At 48.5% G+C, this 18,429-nt stretch overlaps 6 protein-coding genes across 6 annotated transcripts; 2 read left to right on the plus strand and 4 right to left on the minus strand.

The window, feature by feature from the left end:
• Nucleotides 1–4,580: 4,580 nt before the first annotated feature.
• On the minus strand, nucleotides 4,581–6,303 carry FPRO_08119 (uncharacterized protein; the record flags this gene model as incomplete). Its single annotated transcript, XM_031233751.1, has 3 exons — nucleotides 4,581–5,516; nucleotides 5,641–5,829; nucleotides 5,926–6,303. 3 exons carry the CDS (start codon nucleotides 6,301–6,303, stop codon nucleotides 4,581–4,583), a joined length of 1,503 nt encoding a protein of 500 aa, XP_031083556.1.
• A 525-nt stretch (nucleotides 6,304–6,828) lies between these two features.
• FPRO_08118 (putative GTP-binding protein) lies at nucleotides 6,829–8,298 on the plus strand (the record flags this gene model as incomplete). The annotated part of the gene is made up of 4 exons (XM_031233752.1): nucleotides 6,829–6,922; nucleotides 6,983–6,992; nucleotides 7,096–8,215; nucleotides 8,269–8,298. 4 exons carry the CDS (start codon nucleotides 6,829–6,831, stop codon nucleotides 8,296–8,298), a joined length of 1,254 nt encoding a protein of 417 aa, XP_031083557.1.
• A 375-nt stretch (nucleotides 8,299–8,673) lies between these two features.
• Nucleotides 8,674–10,868, minus strand: FPRO_08117 (uncharacterized protein; the record flags this gene model as incomplete). Its single annotated transcript, XM_031233753.1, has 5 exons — nucleotides 8,674–9,519; nucleotides 9,571–10,215; nucleotides 10,274–10,396; nucleotides 10,447–10,719; nucleotides 10,776–10,868. 5 exons carry the CDS (start codon nucleotides 10,866–10,868, stop codon nucleotides 8,674–8,676), a joined length of 1,980 nt encoding a protein of 659 aa, XP_031083558.1.
• A 1,344-nt stretch (nucleotides 10,869–12,212) lies between these two features.
• FPRO_08116 (uncharacterized protein) lies at nucleotides 12,213–13,096 on the minus strand (the record flags this gene model as incomplete). The annotated part of the gene is made up of 2 exons (XM_031233754.1): nucleotides 12,213–12,324; nucleotides 12,390–13,096. 2 exons carry the CDS (start codon nucleotides 13,094–13,096, stop codon nucleotides 12,213–12,215), a joined length of 819 nt encoding a protein of 272 aa, XP_031083559.1.
• Nucleotides 13,097–14,267: 1,171 nt separating this feature from the next.
• Nucleotides 14,268–16,316, plus strand: FPRO_08115 (putative mitochondrial precursor protein import receptor tom70; the record flags this gene model as incomplete). Its single annotated transcript, XM_031233755.1, has 3 exons — nucleotides 14,268–14,450; nucleotides 14,585–16,013; nucleotides 16,066–16,316. 3 exons carry the CDS (start codon nucleotides 14,268–14,270, stop codon nucleotides 16,314–16,316), a joined length of 1,863 nt encoding a protein of 620 aa, XP_031083560.1.
• A 969-nt stretch (nucleotides 16,317–17,285) lies between these two features.
• On the minus strand, nucleotides 17,286–18,390 carry FPRO_08114 (uncharacterized protein; the record flags this gene model as incomplete). The annotated part of the gene is made up of 3 exons (XM_031233756.1): nucleotides 17,286–17,633; nucleotides 17,705–18,241; nucleotides 18,316–18,390. The coding sequence occupies 3 exons, from the start codon at nucleotides 18,388–18,390 to the stop codon at nucleotides 17,286–17,288; spliced, it is 960 nt and encodes a 319-aa protein (XP_031083561.1).
• Nucleotides 18,391–18,429: the final 39 nt, after the last annotated feature.

The raw sequence follows: 18,429 nt of genomic DNA on the forward strand, positions 1-18,429 counted from the left end.
AGTACATACAGCCGCATCGGCCATTTAGCACTACCTATTTTGTGACTGAGTGAGATGCTGTGCTTGGGGGCGTGCGTGATGACATCCAATCCGTTATGGCGGGGGCGTGTGTAAGAAAACGTGGGCTCGTGCAATTGATACTACAAATGAAGAAACATCGATACAACTTAACTCGACTCAGCTAAATTCATTAGCAGGCATACCCCTTCTTACATGCCAGAAGACTTGAGAGCCAAAAGTGTTAAGAGATCAGGAGACTTTTCCTTTGCTAGAGTTGTCAACGGCCATAAAAGATTAGGACACAAGGACATGCAATAGAGGAAATATGAAGAAGAATCGGAAAGACAGACACATTAATGCTAGGATTCTCATCCAAGACCAAGATCCACTATGTGCTATTCACAATGCAGTACCCAATATTGAGTTGCGATATGTTGTATTCGTTTTGTCTACAAGCGTCGGCTGTAATCTGAGTCTGATATGCATTCTCTTACACAGCTCCTAACACAGAAACTGCAGGGCTTTAAGTACCTTGCCAAGAAGGGGGGAAACAAAAGGTTTCTTTCAAAGAGCATATTCCTCTGACTATGTCTTGGCTCTATACATGGTCCCGATTACCACTTATGCTCTGTTTAGTGGCTATTAACACATCGACGATTCTAGCTCTTATCAATTGTCAAAGGATATACAATCTTTGACCCTGACTTCCTCAGCACTGGGAGACGAGTATTTAAAAAATGTAAAGATCAATAAAGCTCCGTCAAGAGAGGTACCCAAATGTGACCTGAACAAGTGAACACTGGATACAGAGGTCATTCTCAGCTCCAGGTATTCTTCGCTCAGCCAATGGTGGCCCTTGGTTGGGGGGAAGAAAATGGCACCACTCGCAAAACTCTAGAACACTCCGGCATGTTCACAACAGCCCATGGCATCACACCCACCCGGCACTGGCCGCTTCTTGTCCAATTAGTTATAGTGGCTATGGTCTGGGTCCTTTACCCCAGATTAACGGGCATTTCATTGACTCTCTGTCCGCGATGAATATAGGTAGAGCATTTTGTGGCAGCACCTCGATTTAAATTTTAGTAAACATATTCCATTTATCTCTTCTGATACATTTGGCCTACAGACTGTGGCTCCGACCGAACAGGGTCAACTCTCCAAGTCACTTCCTGGTGTATCGACATCCCTTTCGATCATGGAGTTTTTCTTCACCTCATCGCAACCTCCGTTGGTAGCAAAGCATGTAATATTTTCTTTAACACGCGGGGCTTATGACGGGCCAATGCTTCTCCTTTGCGATGCCGCCGAGCCACGAGGTTGATATTAGTGCTGGGGCATAGCGCTCACTAGCTTGGTTGAGTTGACAATCTTTGAAAATAGGTCCAAGCCAACTGGCTGCTGGCATATACGGAGCCGCAAAAGCAGAGCGGCTCCCGTTTTGACTAGTAAACAGGCACTTATTAACCATCACATGCACCCCTATCACGTCTCCGGTCTCTGGGCATATCACGAGACATATTGTGTACAGGGTGATGCCACAACGGCATATGTTCACGATGATTGTAGATGGACCCTTCAGTTCACCCATGATCCACGATAACCCCAGATATGATCGTTAGATGAACTGGTCATGATGCTGTATGTGCTAGCATTATAAGCCTGGACATCCCAGCATTTGTTTCCCCCGGGAACTCCGGGGTACCTGATGTGAACCGGATGAGAGATGTGGCGAGCTATTAAGCCTCTTGAGCTCGCAAGTTTTCTCATAACGCTCCTGACTCAGCTAAAAACACGCATACGCGGATCCAGCTATTCTGACCTTTGAATGTAGATATTAGAACAATACAACAGCGGCACAGGTAAGAGAACCCAAGTAAGGGGGAGGTTAACAAATTGAAAGCTCCGCAAAGCTGGGACCAACCAACTAACACCAAGAAATTGCGGTATACAGTACACTCACCGCGGTGGACGCCTCCGGTGTAACTCTGTGTTAGGTGAAGAGGAGATCATCGGCTGGCTTGGGGGTTGCTCACACGAGCTGAGTCGAACCTCATTAACGGACGCCTTTGCCCACCCCTGACCCGCCTTATTGCCATGCGCCCCGAGCTTCCAGTTGATCTCGAAGCACAACCATCAGCAGGCCACGCCTTGGATTTGCATGTCAAACACTGTCAGCCCTGAGATCGCTTCTCTAGCAGGCTTAGCCTCAAGCCTCAAGCCCTGGGGGAACCGCAAAAGACCCACCTCGGAGCCGCAGTCGTTGACTAGGGACCTAGTTGTCGCAGATCACTGATCCGCAGCTAACTGTAGCGTACCCTGGTGCTAGATAGTCTTAGTCCTTCCCACAACGGACCTGTCTTGCTTGGGGCATGAAACTAACGGCGAGATTGTTGGCAGACAAGCTTCATTTCTCAACAACAACAATCTATCTCGAGCCGTGACTGAAATATAGTTACGGACGGGTATCTCTAGTGGATGGGAAGTTCTTTTTGGGGGTCCTCGATAGGGGCCGATGCCATCAATCTCGAAACCTAAGCACGAATAGACGCCCAGCCTTATTCTCTATGATTTCTTGCGTTGCAGGTATCATGAACAGTGCCGCCTCTTCGACACACGACAAATATATTATCAGGGGAATATTGTTGATACTTCTGTGGCTGTCATCGGAATGTCTGGATCCCATTTATTGGTCGTTACTAGGTTAGAGCTGGAAAATATCATCAGGGGAAATTTCTGACTAGAAACTCAAGCATTTCTTACCTACCGAGACGTCACTCACACCTTGCCGTCACCACTTCTATCTGCAGCCCAACTGGTCACACGGATGATTTTTCTATACACCGGGCTCATTGATCTTATACAGCACACACCGTAACTGGACAAAGAGTTCAACTACCTACTCAACTACACATTCGTGCCACAACACGTCTATGCCCATGGTTACCCTCAGTCCGCCGTTTTTGTAGTCTCGTCGATTCAGCCGCCATCTCTCTGGGGCACTAAGAGCTTGCTAAAGTGATAAATTCATCCCCGGGTCCCGTTTGCATTCGCGATGCAGTGGAAAAAATAAGGGGCTTGTATAGTAATTTGTGCAATTTGTCGAAGGAGTATAGTGCATATGCGATGATGTTGTCGCGAATTTGGGCGACATGGCGTGTCTTTAGAAGAGATAGAGGTGTGGCTAATACACGACTGTTGTGGCATCATTTTCTCCGCGTTTGTCCACGAGAACCGCCCGGGAGGTAGATCATGTTCAACGGGATCTGAACCTGGCGAACATCTGGGGAAACCGAAAGGATGTACATTTCTTTTTTAGGATAGACAATCTCGATGAGCCTTGTTCTTGACCCCCACAATAGAACAGAGAGACGCAGTTTTCCTCGGCAATCTCGGCGGCGCATGAATTGAAAGGCTTTCGTGTTGTGTTAAGGTTCCCCAGAACGTTCATGGCCCGTCTGCTTCTACGAGGCAGAGTAATGAAAGAGGGTTCTGATTTATCTGGCATCAATGGCTATTCAGGGACTTATTGTCTCCTCAAAAGTATGGCACAACTAGTTTCTCTGCTAGCACTCCGTACATAAGGCAGATCCCTTGAACAAAAGTGTTACGGATGCTTTCGCGAATCCTAGAGATAGTCGGCTAGGAAAGTAGCAGGAGGATGCCATTCTCAGTACTGCTCTAATTGATTCAGCCAACAATGGACTTTTGCAAACGGAATTTACCCGAATCTCAGTTGATGCCATCTCGAGGTTTAGTTGGTCCGAAAGTTGAAAGAGGCTACATCGCATTCTACGTTGCGGAATGAGAATACTTGGGGAGCTGCATACATACTGGTTACCAGACACTTGCCCATGGCCTAATCCACATGACTCCTCTAAGATAGAAGGTGAACAGAAAGCTGAGAATTCTCTAAAGTGACGCGAATGCCAATGTGATGGTTTCGCAATAGCTTCGTCACACAGGGTGCCATTCATGCTACAGACAGAGAAAAGCAAGGATGTACTCCGTACAGCAGGTGAAGCAATTGCCGGCTACCCCACAATCCCAGCATGTCAATGCTCAACAATAGCCGACAAGCATCCAATCCAATGCAAGGTGTGCTTCGGTCAACTGAAATCCTCTTCTTCATTGGTCGCTGGTTGAAACGCTTGCCTGGCTTGGGAAACTTCCATCGATCCGAGATATGCTACCACGTGGTCGTCCGCAAAAAGATGGGTCCTCTGTAACGCCGTCCCGATGACGCACCTCGTTAGTCGTTTACTCATTTTGGATCGTGCAAGCAGATGTAGCGAAGAAGTGTAAAGAAAGCTCGGTGTGTGACCGAGCACCTCCTGCTAGCTAGGTTTCGGGACATAGGTACAGGCTAGTAAGCCAAGAATGCGGAGAACGTTCCCTGACATTCAAGGACCTGGGGGAGTTTACGGGGAATCTGGGGAAGTGTTTGATCCAAGTGCTGCTTGGCCAGGACCGCATACATGAAACATGGGAATTCGAAAAAATAGCACCACTGCGTATAGGGCAAGCTGCGGCAAGTCATAGTCCCCTGAGCCACTCGGCTTGTCGACTTCTTTGCCACATCATCGGTCATGGATGGATGTGCTGAAATGAAAAAGAAATACTGAAGTACATACCTGTTCATCCAAAGCTATGACAGCGCTTTCAAGGACACTGGATTCGGTTTCTCTGAGCTTTTGAGCCAGCTGAAGGCGGCCGTCTCTGATCTGTCCGGCCCGGAGCAATGGCTCAAGTTCATCATGGGAAATCTCGGAAGAGAGCTGCATGAGATGGTCGGTTACGACCTCGTGCAAGACCGAAACAGCTCGAAGCCTAAAGATCTGACAGAGAGGGTGGTTCTTGATGAGATCCCCAAAATCCTTCGCTCGAGCCGTGGCATCTTCTTCCTGCCAGAAAAGCCTTAGCTCCCGGTCTCCGTTTGTTCCTTGGAGGACCCTGAACTCGAGACCATCCTCCTCATTCAGACACATCAAGTAGACAAAGGGACATTGCCAGCTTATTTCCCCATCTGATCGAGATAGCTTAAGAGTTGGTGACCCTCGAAAAATGTGGAGTTTCGCTTTTGCTAATGGATCATCGGCCAAAGACTCCAAAGGTAGAGTCAGTTCCTCTACAGTGGACTCGCGGTCAATAAACCCATAGCTGAAAATCATTTCTGCGGGTGACTTTTCTCCATAGGATATATTCACTTCGTCTCCAATGGATATTTCCATACCGGGCCGAGAGAGTAAGACAATGTTGTCTTCATCGTCTTCGTCATAGTAAGCAGTTTGGGAGTGCGAGTGATTAGCCATGTCAAGTACAGGAACCATCGCGTGCCCAGATCTCGGTAGTTCCAGACATCGAGATCTGTACCACGCGTCAACTAATACCCAATCGCCAATAGTCACCGCTTCTCTTTCCCAAAAGAACGAGTTCCAAAACGGGAGAGCTGATGATCTTTCAATGAGCTCATCAAACTCCTTATTCAAAGCTGATAGCTTAGCGTCCAGTGCAGCCTACAGTGTAGTTAGTTAGAATCCTTTTTGTTCCGTTGCGGGGAAATCCCTCTTCTAGCAAAGAGCCTGCGGCTCCGCAACCCCCCGGGTCTAATTATGCTCGTGTGTTTGTGGGAACACATACCTCTAGCGAAGTGCCCTGGAGCAGAGCTCGCTCAAGTTCCGACCACATTGTTGGGACTGGGATATCACGAGGCAGAAACTTCAGGTACTCTGTCCATGGTGTTGGCACAAGATCTCTTGGGCTCGAAGTATCTCGACTGGAGAGAACTAAATGTGCCAAGAGATATATCATAATATCTGTCCGGGTCGACTTCGATGAGGAACAGTCAGTGGTTGTTAGTGCACGCTCCGAGACTAGAGCTATTTCTGTATTGGAGAACAGATGTCTTCTGGTCTAGCGACATACCTGATGTCCTGCAGAGTCAAGCAGTTGCCGAAAGTTTTGGTCGACCTTGGAATACTCTTCGATGGAAGCGGTTGAAAGGATCAAATCATGAGGAACCTGTAGTATCCTTTTTAGGTGGTTGTTGACATGGCCATGAGTCTCTACCCTAGCTCTTTCGCCCTTTTCGCCATCTGAATTGCAAACTTGGTCGTCTGTCTCTGGTTTATCCTCTGCTCCTTCAAGTCCCCATGTTTCTACACCTGCTGTCAAGTTGTTGGTGGCCACTAAGCCAATTCCCTTTCCATCCGTCTCTTGCAATTTGGCGTTGGTAAATTCCACATCATTCAAGCGTGCCCAGGTTGGGAAAATGTCGATGGGTAAGGTTGATTTTGAAACCATGGTCCGAAAGAGTGAGCCCTAGATAGGTCTATTAGGTGGGAAAAGCAAAGGCTCCCGGGCTTTTTGAACAAGAGAATGTCGGTTACTACCACATATGCTTACCACAACTTAAGCGTGAGACAAATGGAAAAGGTTCAGATAGACATACCCGGGCTATTACCACCGACCACAAAAGCTAGACCCACTTCAGCCTCTTTTGGCCGAGAACTAATTTTGCGCCGAGAAGCCTTCATACGATGAAACTGGAGTCACATATCCGTACTCCGTACACTCATTGCCTTCGTGTCATATCGCCGGCAGAGTCTTTCCGCCCTTTTGATAACATACCTAAATAAGGATCAATCAGTGCATCGGTGTTCTGCCGTTATTTTGTCAGAGACAAGTCGCACGTCAGTAGATATTGTCTTGGACTCCAACCACGAAAGCAAACCCTGGTCTTTTTGTATTAGGGCTGAATCTAGCGACTTTATTACCCTCAGTCGAGCCTCTATTAAGTCCTTGGACTGAGCAAACCGCTTCTTCGTTATGCCTCGCGATCCCCTCATCGGCCTCGTGGGAAAGCCCTCGGCTGGTAAGAGCTCTACGCTCAACAGCTTAACTGATGCTTCGTCTAAAGTTGGTTGGTAGAAAGACCCTGGCCAAAGCTGTTGGAACTTGGCGCTGATCGGAAATGAAATAGGCAATTTCCCGTATGCTTCACCCTTGTCTTTACACTATATGTCTCTGTCGCTCTGCATCTCGGAGCCTGTAGCCCTGAAAGCTCGTGGTTGTTGCGAGAGCTGACCTTTCTAGGTTCACCACAATTGATCCCCAGCGTGCAATCGGCTATCTTCAGATCGAGTGTGCTTGTGCCCGGTATAACGTATCAGATAGATGCAAACCCAATTATGGAGCTTGCGTCGAGGGCCGTCGTTCTGTACCTATTGAGCTTCTTGACGTCGCCGGTCTCGTCCCCGGTGCTCACGAGGGCCGAGGCCTGGGGAACAAGTTTCTCGATGACTTACGACATGCTGATGCTCTGATTCATGTTGTCGATGCTTCGGGTACTGTCGATGCTGAAGGAAAGGAGACAAGAGGCTATGATCCTTCCGTGGACATTGCTTGGCTACGAAGCGAGATCGTAGCTTGGGTTCTCGGCAATCTCATGCAACGATGGGGATCTATCCGACGAAGGCACCAGGCTATCAAGGCAACTGCTACAGAAACACTGCAAGCGCAGTTCTCCGGTTACGGTGCGACATCGACCATTGTGAACCGTGCTCTTGATCGCTGCGGCATCAAGGAACCCCTAGAGGATTGGTCTAATGAGACCGTAGAGCTGGTCGTCAATGCCTTCATTGATGAAAAGTTTCCTACGGTCATCGCACTCAACAAAATCGATCACCCAGACGCTGATAAAAACATCTCCAAAATCGCCAAGCAGCAGGACCCTAATACCATTGTGTTATGTTCAGCCATCTCGGAAATTTTCTTGCGAAAGATGGCTAAACAGGGCTACATCAAGTATATCGAAGGCAGTGAATTTATTGACACCAAGGAGGATCTTATAGAGCAAGGCGACCCGACGGGCGGTGGCCTCAAAGATCTCGACGAGAAAAATCGTAATCGAATCGAGAATCTCAAGGACATGGTACTTTACCGCTTTGGATCTACCGGTGTCGTTCAAGTCCTTTCTAAGGCCGCTGAGATCCTTGGTCTCGTGCCCGTTTTCCCCGTCCGGAATACTTCTACCTTCAGTTCTGGTGCTTCGGACTCCAAGTTTGTTTTCCGCGATTGCGTTCTTGTTAAAAAAGGCAGCACGGTCGGTGACGTGGCTCGCAAAGTGATGGGAGATGCACCTATCGCCTTTGTCGAGGGGGCTGGAAATATCCGAGTATCTGAAGACGATTTTGTCGCTGTGGGCAAGAATGATGTATGCTGTAATCTTCCATTTCCCCAAACTGCATGCTAACGGAGCACATTCAGGTTCTATCATTCAAGGTCGGCAGAGCTTGAACTACAAACATCATTGGTTGAGATATTCTAACTATCGTTGCTGTCTTCAGAATGCATACTTGTACGACAGGCGTTGGGATTGTTGTTCTTAGATCGGGGTATGAAACGTCCACACAAAAGTCTTTGGACTGATATCGAAGGGGGAAACGATATGCTCGATATAACGCATTGGAAAAGAGAATTGATTGATAGCATGTCACTTGATTTGTCTCATGTTATTTTGTGTGCAATACTAGAGTCTTGAGGGGCCGACAGCCATGAATCGCAAGCCTGCGATGCGAGGTCTTCACCTCCATATGAACCCCGCGAGTGTATATCTTATGGCGAAGACAAAATTATATTCTAAATGCAATGCCTCAATGGGGGCAATTGGGACTAACCATCTATCTTCAGTGGCCATTCCCTTGGCCTGTCGCCCCATATAAGCTCTACTCCGTGCATCTCCGTCACTTTACGAAGTTTGTCTCCCCATTCCCCATGAACTGTTTTCTGGTAAATCCGTTGTATGTGGGTAACCTTGAGTATCGCTTCGATCATAATGCACAACTCGCGAGCCTCATAATGCGACGAGTTGATTTCAAGAATCTCGAGGTTAGGGAAGCTGGCTAGAAAGTTCGGCAAATACATCTCGTCGATGGTTTTGGGATATGAGCGGAATCGGAATTCTGAAAGCCCGATAGACCTGATAGCCGGCTCTCCGCGCAACCAGGCATGATCTTGAATGTGTTTGGTACTGCCAGATCCTTCGAGGACGCCTTGGGGATCGAGAGGAAAGGCAAGATCAAGAGTATGGAGCTTGTGCGAAGTGAGGGTATCACGAAGCACCTTTTGCAGTTTTAATGGCTGTACCATTGCTCGCCGGAGACGTAATGACCGGAGATCTGAATACTGGCAATTCTTGTCATACCCATCGGTGGCCAGCATCTCGGGCTCTCGATTCAGTATCTCGGACAACATGATCAAGCCAAGAGGCCCCTCATCATCAGGTCTCCATCGAAAATCAAAATCAATGTATTGCAGTGTGTGGCCTCCACGCAGCGAAGTTACTTGCTGGATTGTTTGTGCAGTGTTCAGGTCAGAATCGTTGGGTCCATGTACTGTAACTGCTTTGAGTTCTGGCCAAAATTCATCCAGTTTAGCTTCTGCAGGAAGATCCCCAGAAAGTTGAACGTCTTTCAGATATAGTTGCTGCATGCGTGGCGTCTTTGAGGCCAGATGCCACTACACCCAGTCAGTTAGGCGCTCAGTTTTCCAGAGAATAAAATCACTCACCATACGCAGTCTGAAAGGGCTCGGTCTTCGAGGCTCTTCAAGCCGCATGTACTGAAGGTTAGGTAAGTGTGGAAAGATGGCCTGGTTTGATGAGTCGATTTGGGGTAAGCCGTCAATGTGTAGAGTTTGCAAGCTCTCATGGGCATGTTGTAAGAGCGATACCATGATATGGGGCTTCGTGATGATTATGTCTTGCAGAATGATATGGTTCAGCTTTTTAAGTATACCCTTTGCTTCCGGTATACTTAGGTCTTCTTCAGTAGAGCCCCTCAATTCAAGATGCTCAAGGTTCTTTGACCCTTGTAATAGGGCAACTAACTTGTGCTGAGTGAGTCTGAAGCGAGATATGTCCTCGACAATGATCTGACGGACGTCGTTTCCGGAGAAGGAAATCAGTTTCTTAAGTGACTTCATGCCAGGTGGCCGGTCATGAGCAAGTTTCTCTCTGAAGAACAAGGTACGCCACAGCCGCTCATTGCCATGACTAGTAAGGTACTGCCTCCATTCCTTGGAGACACCGGTACATCGGACGAGAGACCCGAAATCGAGGTAGTGGAAGATACGCTGAACAATCTCCTGCGGGTTTCTTAAGGGGTCTTTGCGATAGAACCGTATGTGCAGTGGTTGTCTTGCGGCTCGGAGTTTCTAGCATCAGATCAGTAAATAAATCCATTCACTTTCGCATAAACAAGCAGCTCCGTACCTGAAACTTAGGCGATTCAGCAAGACGGTGTTTATTTCCCGCTTCGATGCCGGCAGTGTATACTTTCCATGCGAATTCATGTTTCTTTTGGAGGCGCGATATTTTGCCCAATCGTAAATACCCCTGAACAAGTAAGTATCCTGCTGAAATGTGTTTGGTGGGGAGGTTCAAACATCTGGAAGCCGTGGTGCAAGTTCTAGTATCCATTCAGCGTCCTTTTGAGCCCTCTCAAGCTCCTTCATCTCTTCAAATGTTGCGGCACGGTAGTCAAGGGCTTGTATGTGTAGCTTATTATCGCATTTGCTAAACGTCTTGCGCACCCTGCAGGCACAGGTATGCATGGCCTCGTAGAAGATAGAGCCGCCCTCGGAAGCAACCTTTTCGAAGTTTTTGCAGCTACATCGTGGCCGTTTTTCTTGTCGAGTACAAACACAGAGTTGCATTGCCTTGGTGTGAATAGTCAGTAACTGGGCAGGCAAGCTGTGCACAATAGGCCTCGTACCTTTGTGAATTGCTTAAGGGCGGGTTTGTATTGCTTGGCGCCATACAGTTGGCGGCCTTCGGCAATAGCTGACTCTTGAGTTCCGGAGGCCATTACTAGTCGCGCTCAATAGTGTTCTGGTATGTGTAGCTGATAGATGGTGATGTTTCAGCGGATTGCCTCATTTCAACTATAATAGTATGGCCTGGTTTCCTTATTAGCGTTGGAACAAGAGTTTAGGCAACACATTGATATGTGAATCGATTGCTTCCTAAGTGGCGAGATCGGGTCGAAAGACTGCCCAAAGAACCGTCTGGACATTTTATCTGCGATTTCGCGAACAGAAGCTTTGAGGTGTCTCACCTGTGCACTTGTCCAGGATCACCAAGTGGCCGGCGCTTGTGTACCCCCAAAACGACAACTGAGGCAGCAGAGGTCAAGCGTGCTCAGCATAAACATCCCTGGCACTGTAACTTCAGCTTATGTCGATACCACGGTCGAACATAAGTTAAACATGTTACTCTAGCGTCGCTTCCTTGGCTGCGTGGAGGGGTAGGTGAATGTATACCTAAGGATGTTGAAGTTTCCTAGACGACGCGTTTCCCTTCAGTTTTACGTTAACTTCGAGCTACCCTACACCACAAATCTTTTTGCTTTGTGTCTGGCCTTTCAACAAGTTCAGCTGCTGAACTACTCTACCTTATAAAGAACAATAATGAACCAAATTGCCCCGTACCGAATCAATATAAGTCGAGAGAAAATTCTTGGTTGGAGTAAGAACAATAGTAATCTCGTTGCCATCTAATGCACGTAGTTACTCTGACTCGTGTTCGAGGCCACTGGATCTGTACCGTTTTCAACACAGGGACACAACCAGCCCTTGGCAGTAGCAATATAAGAGTCTAAATTAAGTGCAACGGTCAATACCGGCCGCAGGAGAATTGCAATTTCTTACCTTTCTCAGGAGCCGACAACTAATTTTGTTCTCCTGTTATCCTTCCACACTCCATAAATTCCCCGGATCAGGTGAAAACGGGCATATAGTTATATAACAGCAGTGCATGCGAATAGAAGAACTCGAAGGCCCCAATAGATTAAGCAAAAGGCCCGTTTGTGAGAGGAGATGATAATGTTGATGAAATAAAGGTCGAGTATATGCCTGCTTTTCAGGGGTATGCGACATTGCTTATCCAAGTTATCATCCAGAGTCGACCACAAAGAGCTGTAAACCTGATGATCAACTAGACGTAGAGTGCATAAAATGTAAAGGTACACCAATGGTAGATTGCCCCAACAGTCTGCAGCTCAAGCAGCTCAAGCAGAATTGCAACACAATGTTGACAACTCACGGTCAAAACTGTATCCATACCCAACTTGCCACCAGACGAGCGTATACGAAGCCGTGATGCATGGTGGCTATCAATGGGGATCCCATTATATTGACACGGTAATCTCTAATCAAAAGAGCCGAATGGTGGCAGGAATGAATCCTCTGACACCGTTGCTAATCCAACATTCTTCGCCATGGATCAAAGATTTGGAATCGACAACTTGCTCTGAAGCGAGTCCTCTGCTCTTGAATCAGCATCGAGACTCTTGTTGTTCATTGACTGACAGGGGGGGGGGGGTCCATACCGTTCCAATGCCCAACGTCTCGAGGTTCCATCTTGGCCGCCATTCCCTTCCTCCCAGCTGAACTGGGCTGCAACAGGTGGTGTAACCCAACGGCCGGCCCTCCAGAAATAGGGCGTAGTAAATGTCCCTTCCATCACAGAACCATCGTCTTGGCTTACGATCAAGACCTCTACGGGATCTGCATAACTAATGCCAGCGCGCTGTCGGGCTGCGTCGTACATGGCCCTTTTTGTAGTTTTAAAATGAGTATACTCGGACCTCGTCGTTGAAGCCTGATCCAAGAGAACCGTATAGGCAGAAACCTTCTGTGGTTCGCTTTCCAGCGAAGGACGAAATGGGCCTGGAAGCCGAGCTGGTAAGAGGTTATGTATGGGAACCTCGGGTGTGCTGGAGTGCTCGATTCTGATGTCGCCTTGATGAGACACGACTATTTTAAGTTTCAAAGGTGTTGGATGAGATGGCCCTACAGCGTTTGCAATGAGTTGAGCCAGATATGACAGTCCATCGTCACCGGATATTTGGTCTGCTGCGGACTGCCAACCCCAATGTGTCGCTGCCTTCAGGAGCCGATCGCGATGAAAGTCAAGCATGTACAGAGGGGAGTTGTTCTCAGAGTTCCAGCCCTCGCCAGCGCATCCTCGATTTTTCAGCTGTGCAAGTCTAGCGTCGTACCTCATAGAGGTGAAAATGGAGAAGTCGTCGGACATTTTTCTCAGTGCATGTTTTTGGTGTTAGTCGGATATGACACTTAAGTTTTGAAAGCGAGTGGTGCTGGGTTGCATGGCCAAAGTTGTAACATTAGACCTAGAGGTAAGGAAGTAGGGCGGAATTAGTAATATGGAATCCGTATTGAACAGAAACATAAACAACACAGCAGAGCAAGCGAGGTTTCTGGTGACTATCAACATCTCCCCATCTCCATGGATGAGATGTCGAATTGATTGCCTTTAGATGCAGTAGCCGCTCTCTCCAGGGCTGAGCCGGGGAAGGCACAAGGCTTTGTTAATGTACCAGAGCCAATCATGATATGGATGTTGCATATCCCAAATTTTGGTAAGTGACTGTTTCGACGAGACCTGTATTCAAGAGCCAGGCATTATTCATTCATCCATGCCTACCTAAGCATGCGTTTGTATATTATTCCCCTGCATTTCTATCGTGAAAGGGCTTCCAAGATCGATCTCATGTAGGAGAGTGCCGAATGATGGAAGAATCCCCGCAACATGTCACCTCATAATTCGCAGAAATCGGCAGACCGCCAACCATCAAAATCACGACAGGGGTCGTGCGAAGAACAGAACCATTGAGACAGTCTGTTAACCGCCAGGTTATAAACATATCCGACTTCTATATCATAAATCTCAGGTTATTATAACTAAAAAAAGTACTAAGGTGATAGTTTGTAGTTCACATCAAAGGATAATGTAAGAAGTACCCAGCTGAGTCTATAGGTAGGTAGGTAGGTAGGTACCTACCTACCTACCGAGACCAGCCCGTCGTCCAAGTGCCTCAGGCATGAGGGTAAGGTAGAAGGACGTCACCAAACACATAGCGTCACTACCTCTCACTCAGGTCTGGGCATCCATATCCAAATTCACTAAAGTTGATGCTGATCGGAAAAACTTTCAGTGGATCCGGCCCGCGAACCTCCACTGTTCGCGCCAAATTTCAAACAGAGCCGTCAGCTTTTTCTGCGCGTGCCCAGCCCAGCCCGCCGAAGCTACCAACTGTGATCTGGTTCTGGTTCTGTGATACTGCTTCCGATCCGCGCCCATACATCATCGGCTTCCCGACTCCCTTCAATCCCGCATCGACGGCTTCACTTCTATTCTCGCCCCCCGCTACGCCGATCCTCTTCAATAACGCATAGACTTCGCAATGTCGGGTCCAATTCCGTCAATGGCTCCAGGCCAGCCAACCTACGTACCTGTCGACTCTTCCTCCGGCCTCTGGGAGCGGTTAACACATTGGGCCTCTGAGAACAAGACCGTCGTCTACACCATTGCAGGTGTTGGTATTGCTGTGACAGGTGCCGGCGTTATTTACTACCTCAATGACAACGTATGTGCCATTGCCACTGTCTCCATTTTGATGATGTCGGATATTTTTGCTGGCACCTTGTGGCTCTGTATCGGATGGATATCGCTGCACTAATAATGAACAAACCTTGACTAACTTTCAATTAAAAACTGCAGAGCGGCAAAGACACAACACCAAAGTTGAGCAAGAAGGAGAGGAGAAAGCGAAAGGAAGCCGATCGCAAAGCTGATAAAGAAGCGCCCTCAAGTGGCCCCTCTCAACCCAAGCCTGCTTCTGCCGAGAGCGAGCCCGAGCTGCCCGAGGTCGATGAAGAAACTGTCTCTAGCCTCACCCAAGAACAGCGTGAAGAGTATGCCGCCAAGCTGAAACAGGCTGGCAACAAGGCCTATGGCGATAAGTCATATAACAAGGCCATCGACCTCTACTCTAAAGCCATTCTCTGCAAGGCCGACCCTGTCTTCTACTCCAACCGGGCAGCCTGCCACAGCGCTATGAGCGAATGGGACCAGGTTATCGAGGACACCACTGCCGCTATCAACATGGATCCTGAGTACGTAAAGGCCATCAACCGCCGTGCTACTGCCTACGAGCACCAGAAGAAGTACTCCGAGGCCCTCCTCGATTTCACGGCCTCATGTATCATCGACAACTTCAAGAGCGAGTCTACGGCTCAGGCTGTCGAGAGACTTCTCAAGACTTTCGCCGAGCAAAAGGCCAAGGAGATGATGGCTTCCCGACCACCTAAGCTGCCCAGCCCCATCTTTGTCGGCAACTACCTTCAAAGCTTCCGCCCTAAGCCTCGCCCCGAAGGCCTTGAGGACTCGGAAGAATTGGACCCTGATACTGGTAAGGGACAAGTGCAGATTGGACTCCAAGCTCTGGAGAAGAAGACTGGCGATGGCTATGAAGAGGCTCGCCAGGCTTTCGAGAAGGCTCTAGAGCTCGGCGATCTGGGTGAGCACGAAGCGCTTGCTTATAACATGAGGGGTACATTCCGGACCTTGCTAGGCAACCATGCCGAAGCAACACAGGATTTCGACAAGAGCATCGAGCTCGACCCCTCTATGACACAGAGCTATATCAAGCGTGCCAGCATCAGCCTGGAGCTGGGTGAGCCTGAGAAGGCCGAGGCTGAGTTTGCCAAGGCTCTCGAGCAGGATAAGAACGATCCCGATGTCTACTACCACCGTGCTCAGGCCCATTTCATCAAAGGAGACCTTGCCGATGCCCAGAAAGATTACCAGAAATCGATCGACCTTGACAAGGATTTCATCTTCTCCCATATTCAACTCGGTGTCACCCAGTACAAGATGGGCTCAATTGCTTCGTCCATGGCTACTTTCCGACGCTGCATTAAGAACTTCCCTAAGGTACCTGATGTCTACAACTACTATGGAGAATTGCTCCTCGACCAGGGTAACTTCTCTGAAGCTGTCGAGAAGTTCGACACGGCTATGGAGATGGAAAAGCAGACTAAGCCCATGTCAATGAACGTCTTGCCCTTGATTAACAAAGCTCTGGCCCTGTTCCAGTGGAAGCAAGACTTTAAGGAAGCTGAGGCTCTTTGCCAGAAGGCCCTTATTAGTAAGTATTCTCCTGCACAATGCAGCCAAATATTATCCTAACAATAACCTAGTCGACCCGGAGTGCGATATCGCAGTCGCTACCATGGCTCAGCTCCTCCTTCAACAGAACAACGTCCCTGCGGCTCTCAAGTATTTCGAGCGCGCGGCCGAGCTCGCTCGAACTGAGGGCGAGATTGTCAACGCCTTGTCATATGCCGAGGCAACCAGAACACAAGTTCAAGTCACAGAGAAGTACCCAAAGTTGGCAGCCAAGTTGGCAGGTGGCGCTGGACCCGGTGGCCTTCGTATGGGTCCCCAATAAATGTTGTACGAGAAATAAACACCAATCAATGAATGACCGAGGCGTGTAAAGTGTACGAATTAGGAGCAGACGAGAAAAAGGATGGCGTTGATTTAGGATGGGACGCGGGACATAAGCACACTCTGTCCACCGAGGGAGCTTACCCGGCTGCTTCCTCACCAGCAAGTGAGGTACAATGCTCTGCAGTTGGGAACTATAATGTACACAACTGAACCCAACTGTACCTGTATATAATAAGTGCTTCTCTTATGTTTTTCTTAAGCATATCGGGAATTTTTGAGGATGGACGCAGGGCAGGTACTCAGCAGGCTTGGACATCGTTGCACCGGTGCTTTAGAGGAAGAAAATGAGTCGTATTTTTTTCGTCACGCCCTGTCCAATGACTTGTTTGTGAATCTGGTTCTCAAAATCACTATGTAGACCGATATGATTGAACAGCCTACAAAGGCAATGTCATTAATACCATGGAATCTCTACTCCAATAGCCTCAAGCACTCCATGACGTTTTCTGGATCGTGTTTCAATATACATATATACAAAAATGGCGATACTCCTCCCATCTGTCTACCTCTCCTCTTGTAATTGGAGACGGTTCAGTAATCGTACAGAGAAGCAAAAAAGATGGAAGGCCAGCAGACAAAAATAAAGCAAAAATACCATATGAGGATAAAAGCTCACATAAACCCGGGTTTCTCATTAATAGTCAGGGTAAATCCACCCTCTCCTCCCTGACCCCAACAATAAGGCCCCTAACGCCTCAGCGCTAAAGGGAAGAAGAATGATTAAATACGGGAGGCGGTATACGGGTTGAAGACGTGTCGAATCCTCTGGTCTTGTGGGTAAAAACGGAAAAACGGGAACTCAAATGCGTCGTCGAGATATCTATGAAGGGATAAATGAGAAACAAAAACAAGCAGAGCATCAGCATCATAACAGCGGCAATAAAGTCTGAGATGATCAACCATTCGTTTACTTGTTGTTGTTGGCCACAGAAACACCAACGCCGACGCCTACAGCAATAGCGATGATGATGAGCAGGACGACGAGGGCACACCACCACTTGAGCTTGCGACGGTTGGCAGCGTGCTTCTTGGCCACCTCGACTTGCTCGTTGCCCTTCTCCATGTGATCGACGGTGTTGATCGCATTAGTTTCAGCGGCCTGGATGACCGGCTCTTGCTGCTCGACAATGGTGGCGAGCTCCTGGTAAAGGATGGCAAGCTCGGAAAGAGTCTGCTCAATGCGCTGAAGTTCACTGTGACGAGCGCGAACATTCCCGAGTACGGAGCTTGCATGACCGGTACGATTTGTTCGTAGCTGAGTTTTTCATTAGCATTAGCCATGCTGTCTGTGAAAGTAGCTGGTCGTCGCATGGGGGGATTACTTACAGCAGTCTGGAACACACCTTCGTTGCCCCAGTCGGCGTTGGCGGCTTCCTGAACCTCTTGCTCGGAAGCATCGGGGTTGACGATTCGGTATTGACGAGCAATCTGGTCGCGGTAGCGCTGCTGGTAATCCCGCTCGATGCTCTGGTATTTGTCGAGCTCTGACTTAAAGAAGGTCTTGAGAGACTGCAGCTGGGTGTTTTTTGTGGTACGGGAGTTGTCATTGGTCTTTGCGAGATCGCGCTCGAGTCCCTTGATGCCGTCCTTGATAGCGGTGTTTCGGATCTGGGTCTGAGAAACATACTGCTCGAGGTCATGGTTGGCGGACCCATCGGTACTGCTGAGGGTGCGTTGGTGAAGCTGGCCGATGTAGTCGACGTCGTTGGTCAGACCCTTGATTTCATCGCGGAGTTTCTGCACGCGGTTCAAGAATTCTTGCTGAGAAAGACTTGAGCTAGTAGCTGTAGGCTGCTGCGAATAATCCTGCATTTCATATTGGTCATTACCATGGGCTGGCGCGTCTTGCGCATAAGGATTGGCCTGCATCGAAGAATTCGGGTCAGTATGATTGTGGTCAGTTTATGAGGAACAGGGGATAACAAGGTTGCGCGTACCTGGCCATAGCCATGGGAGTTATCCTGAGCCGAGCCCTGCTGGTAAGGGTTCTGATTGTATTGATCGTAGGACATGGTGATCAATTATAGTCGAACGGAAGCAATGGCGGGGGA

This window comes from Fusarium proliferatum (assembly GCF_900067095.1).
Source record: "Fusarium proliferatum ET1 genome assembly, contig: FPRO_scaffold007, whole genome shotgun sequence".
NCBI classification, from domain to species: domain Eukaryota; kingdom Fungi; phylum Ascomycota; class Sordariomycetes; order Hypocreales; family Nectriaceae; genus Fusarium; species Fusarium proliferatum.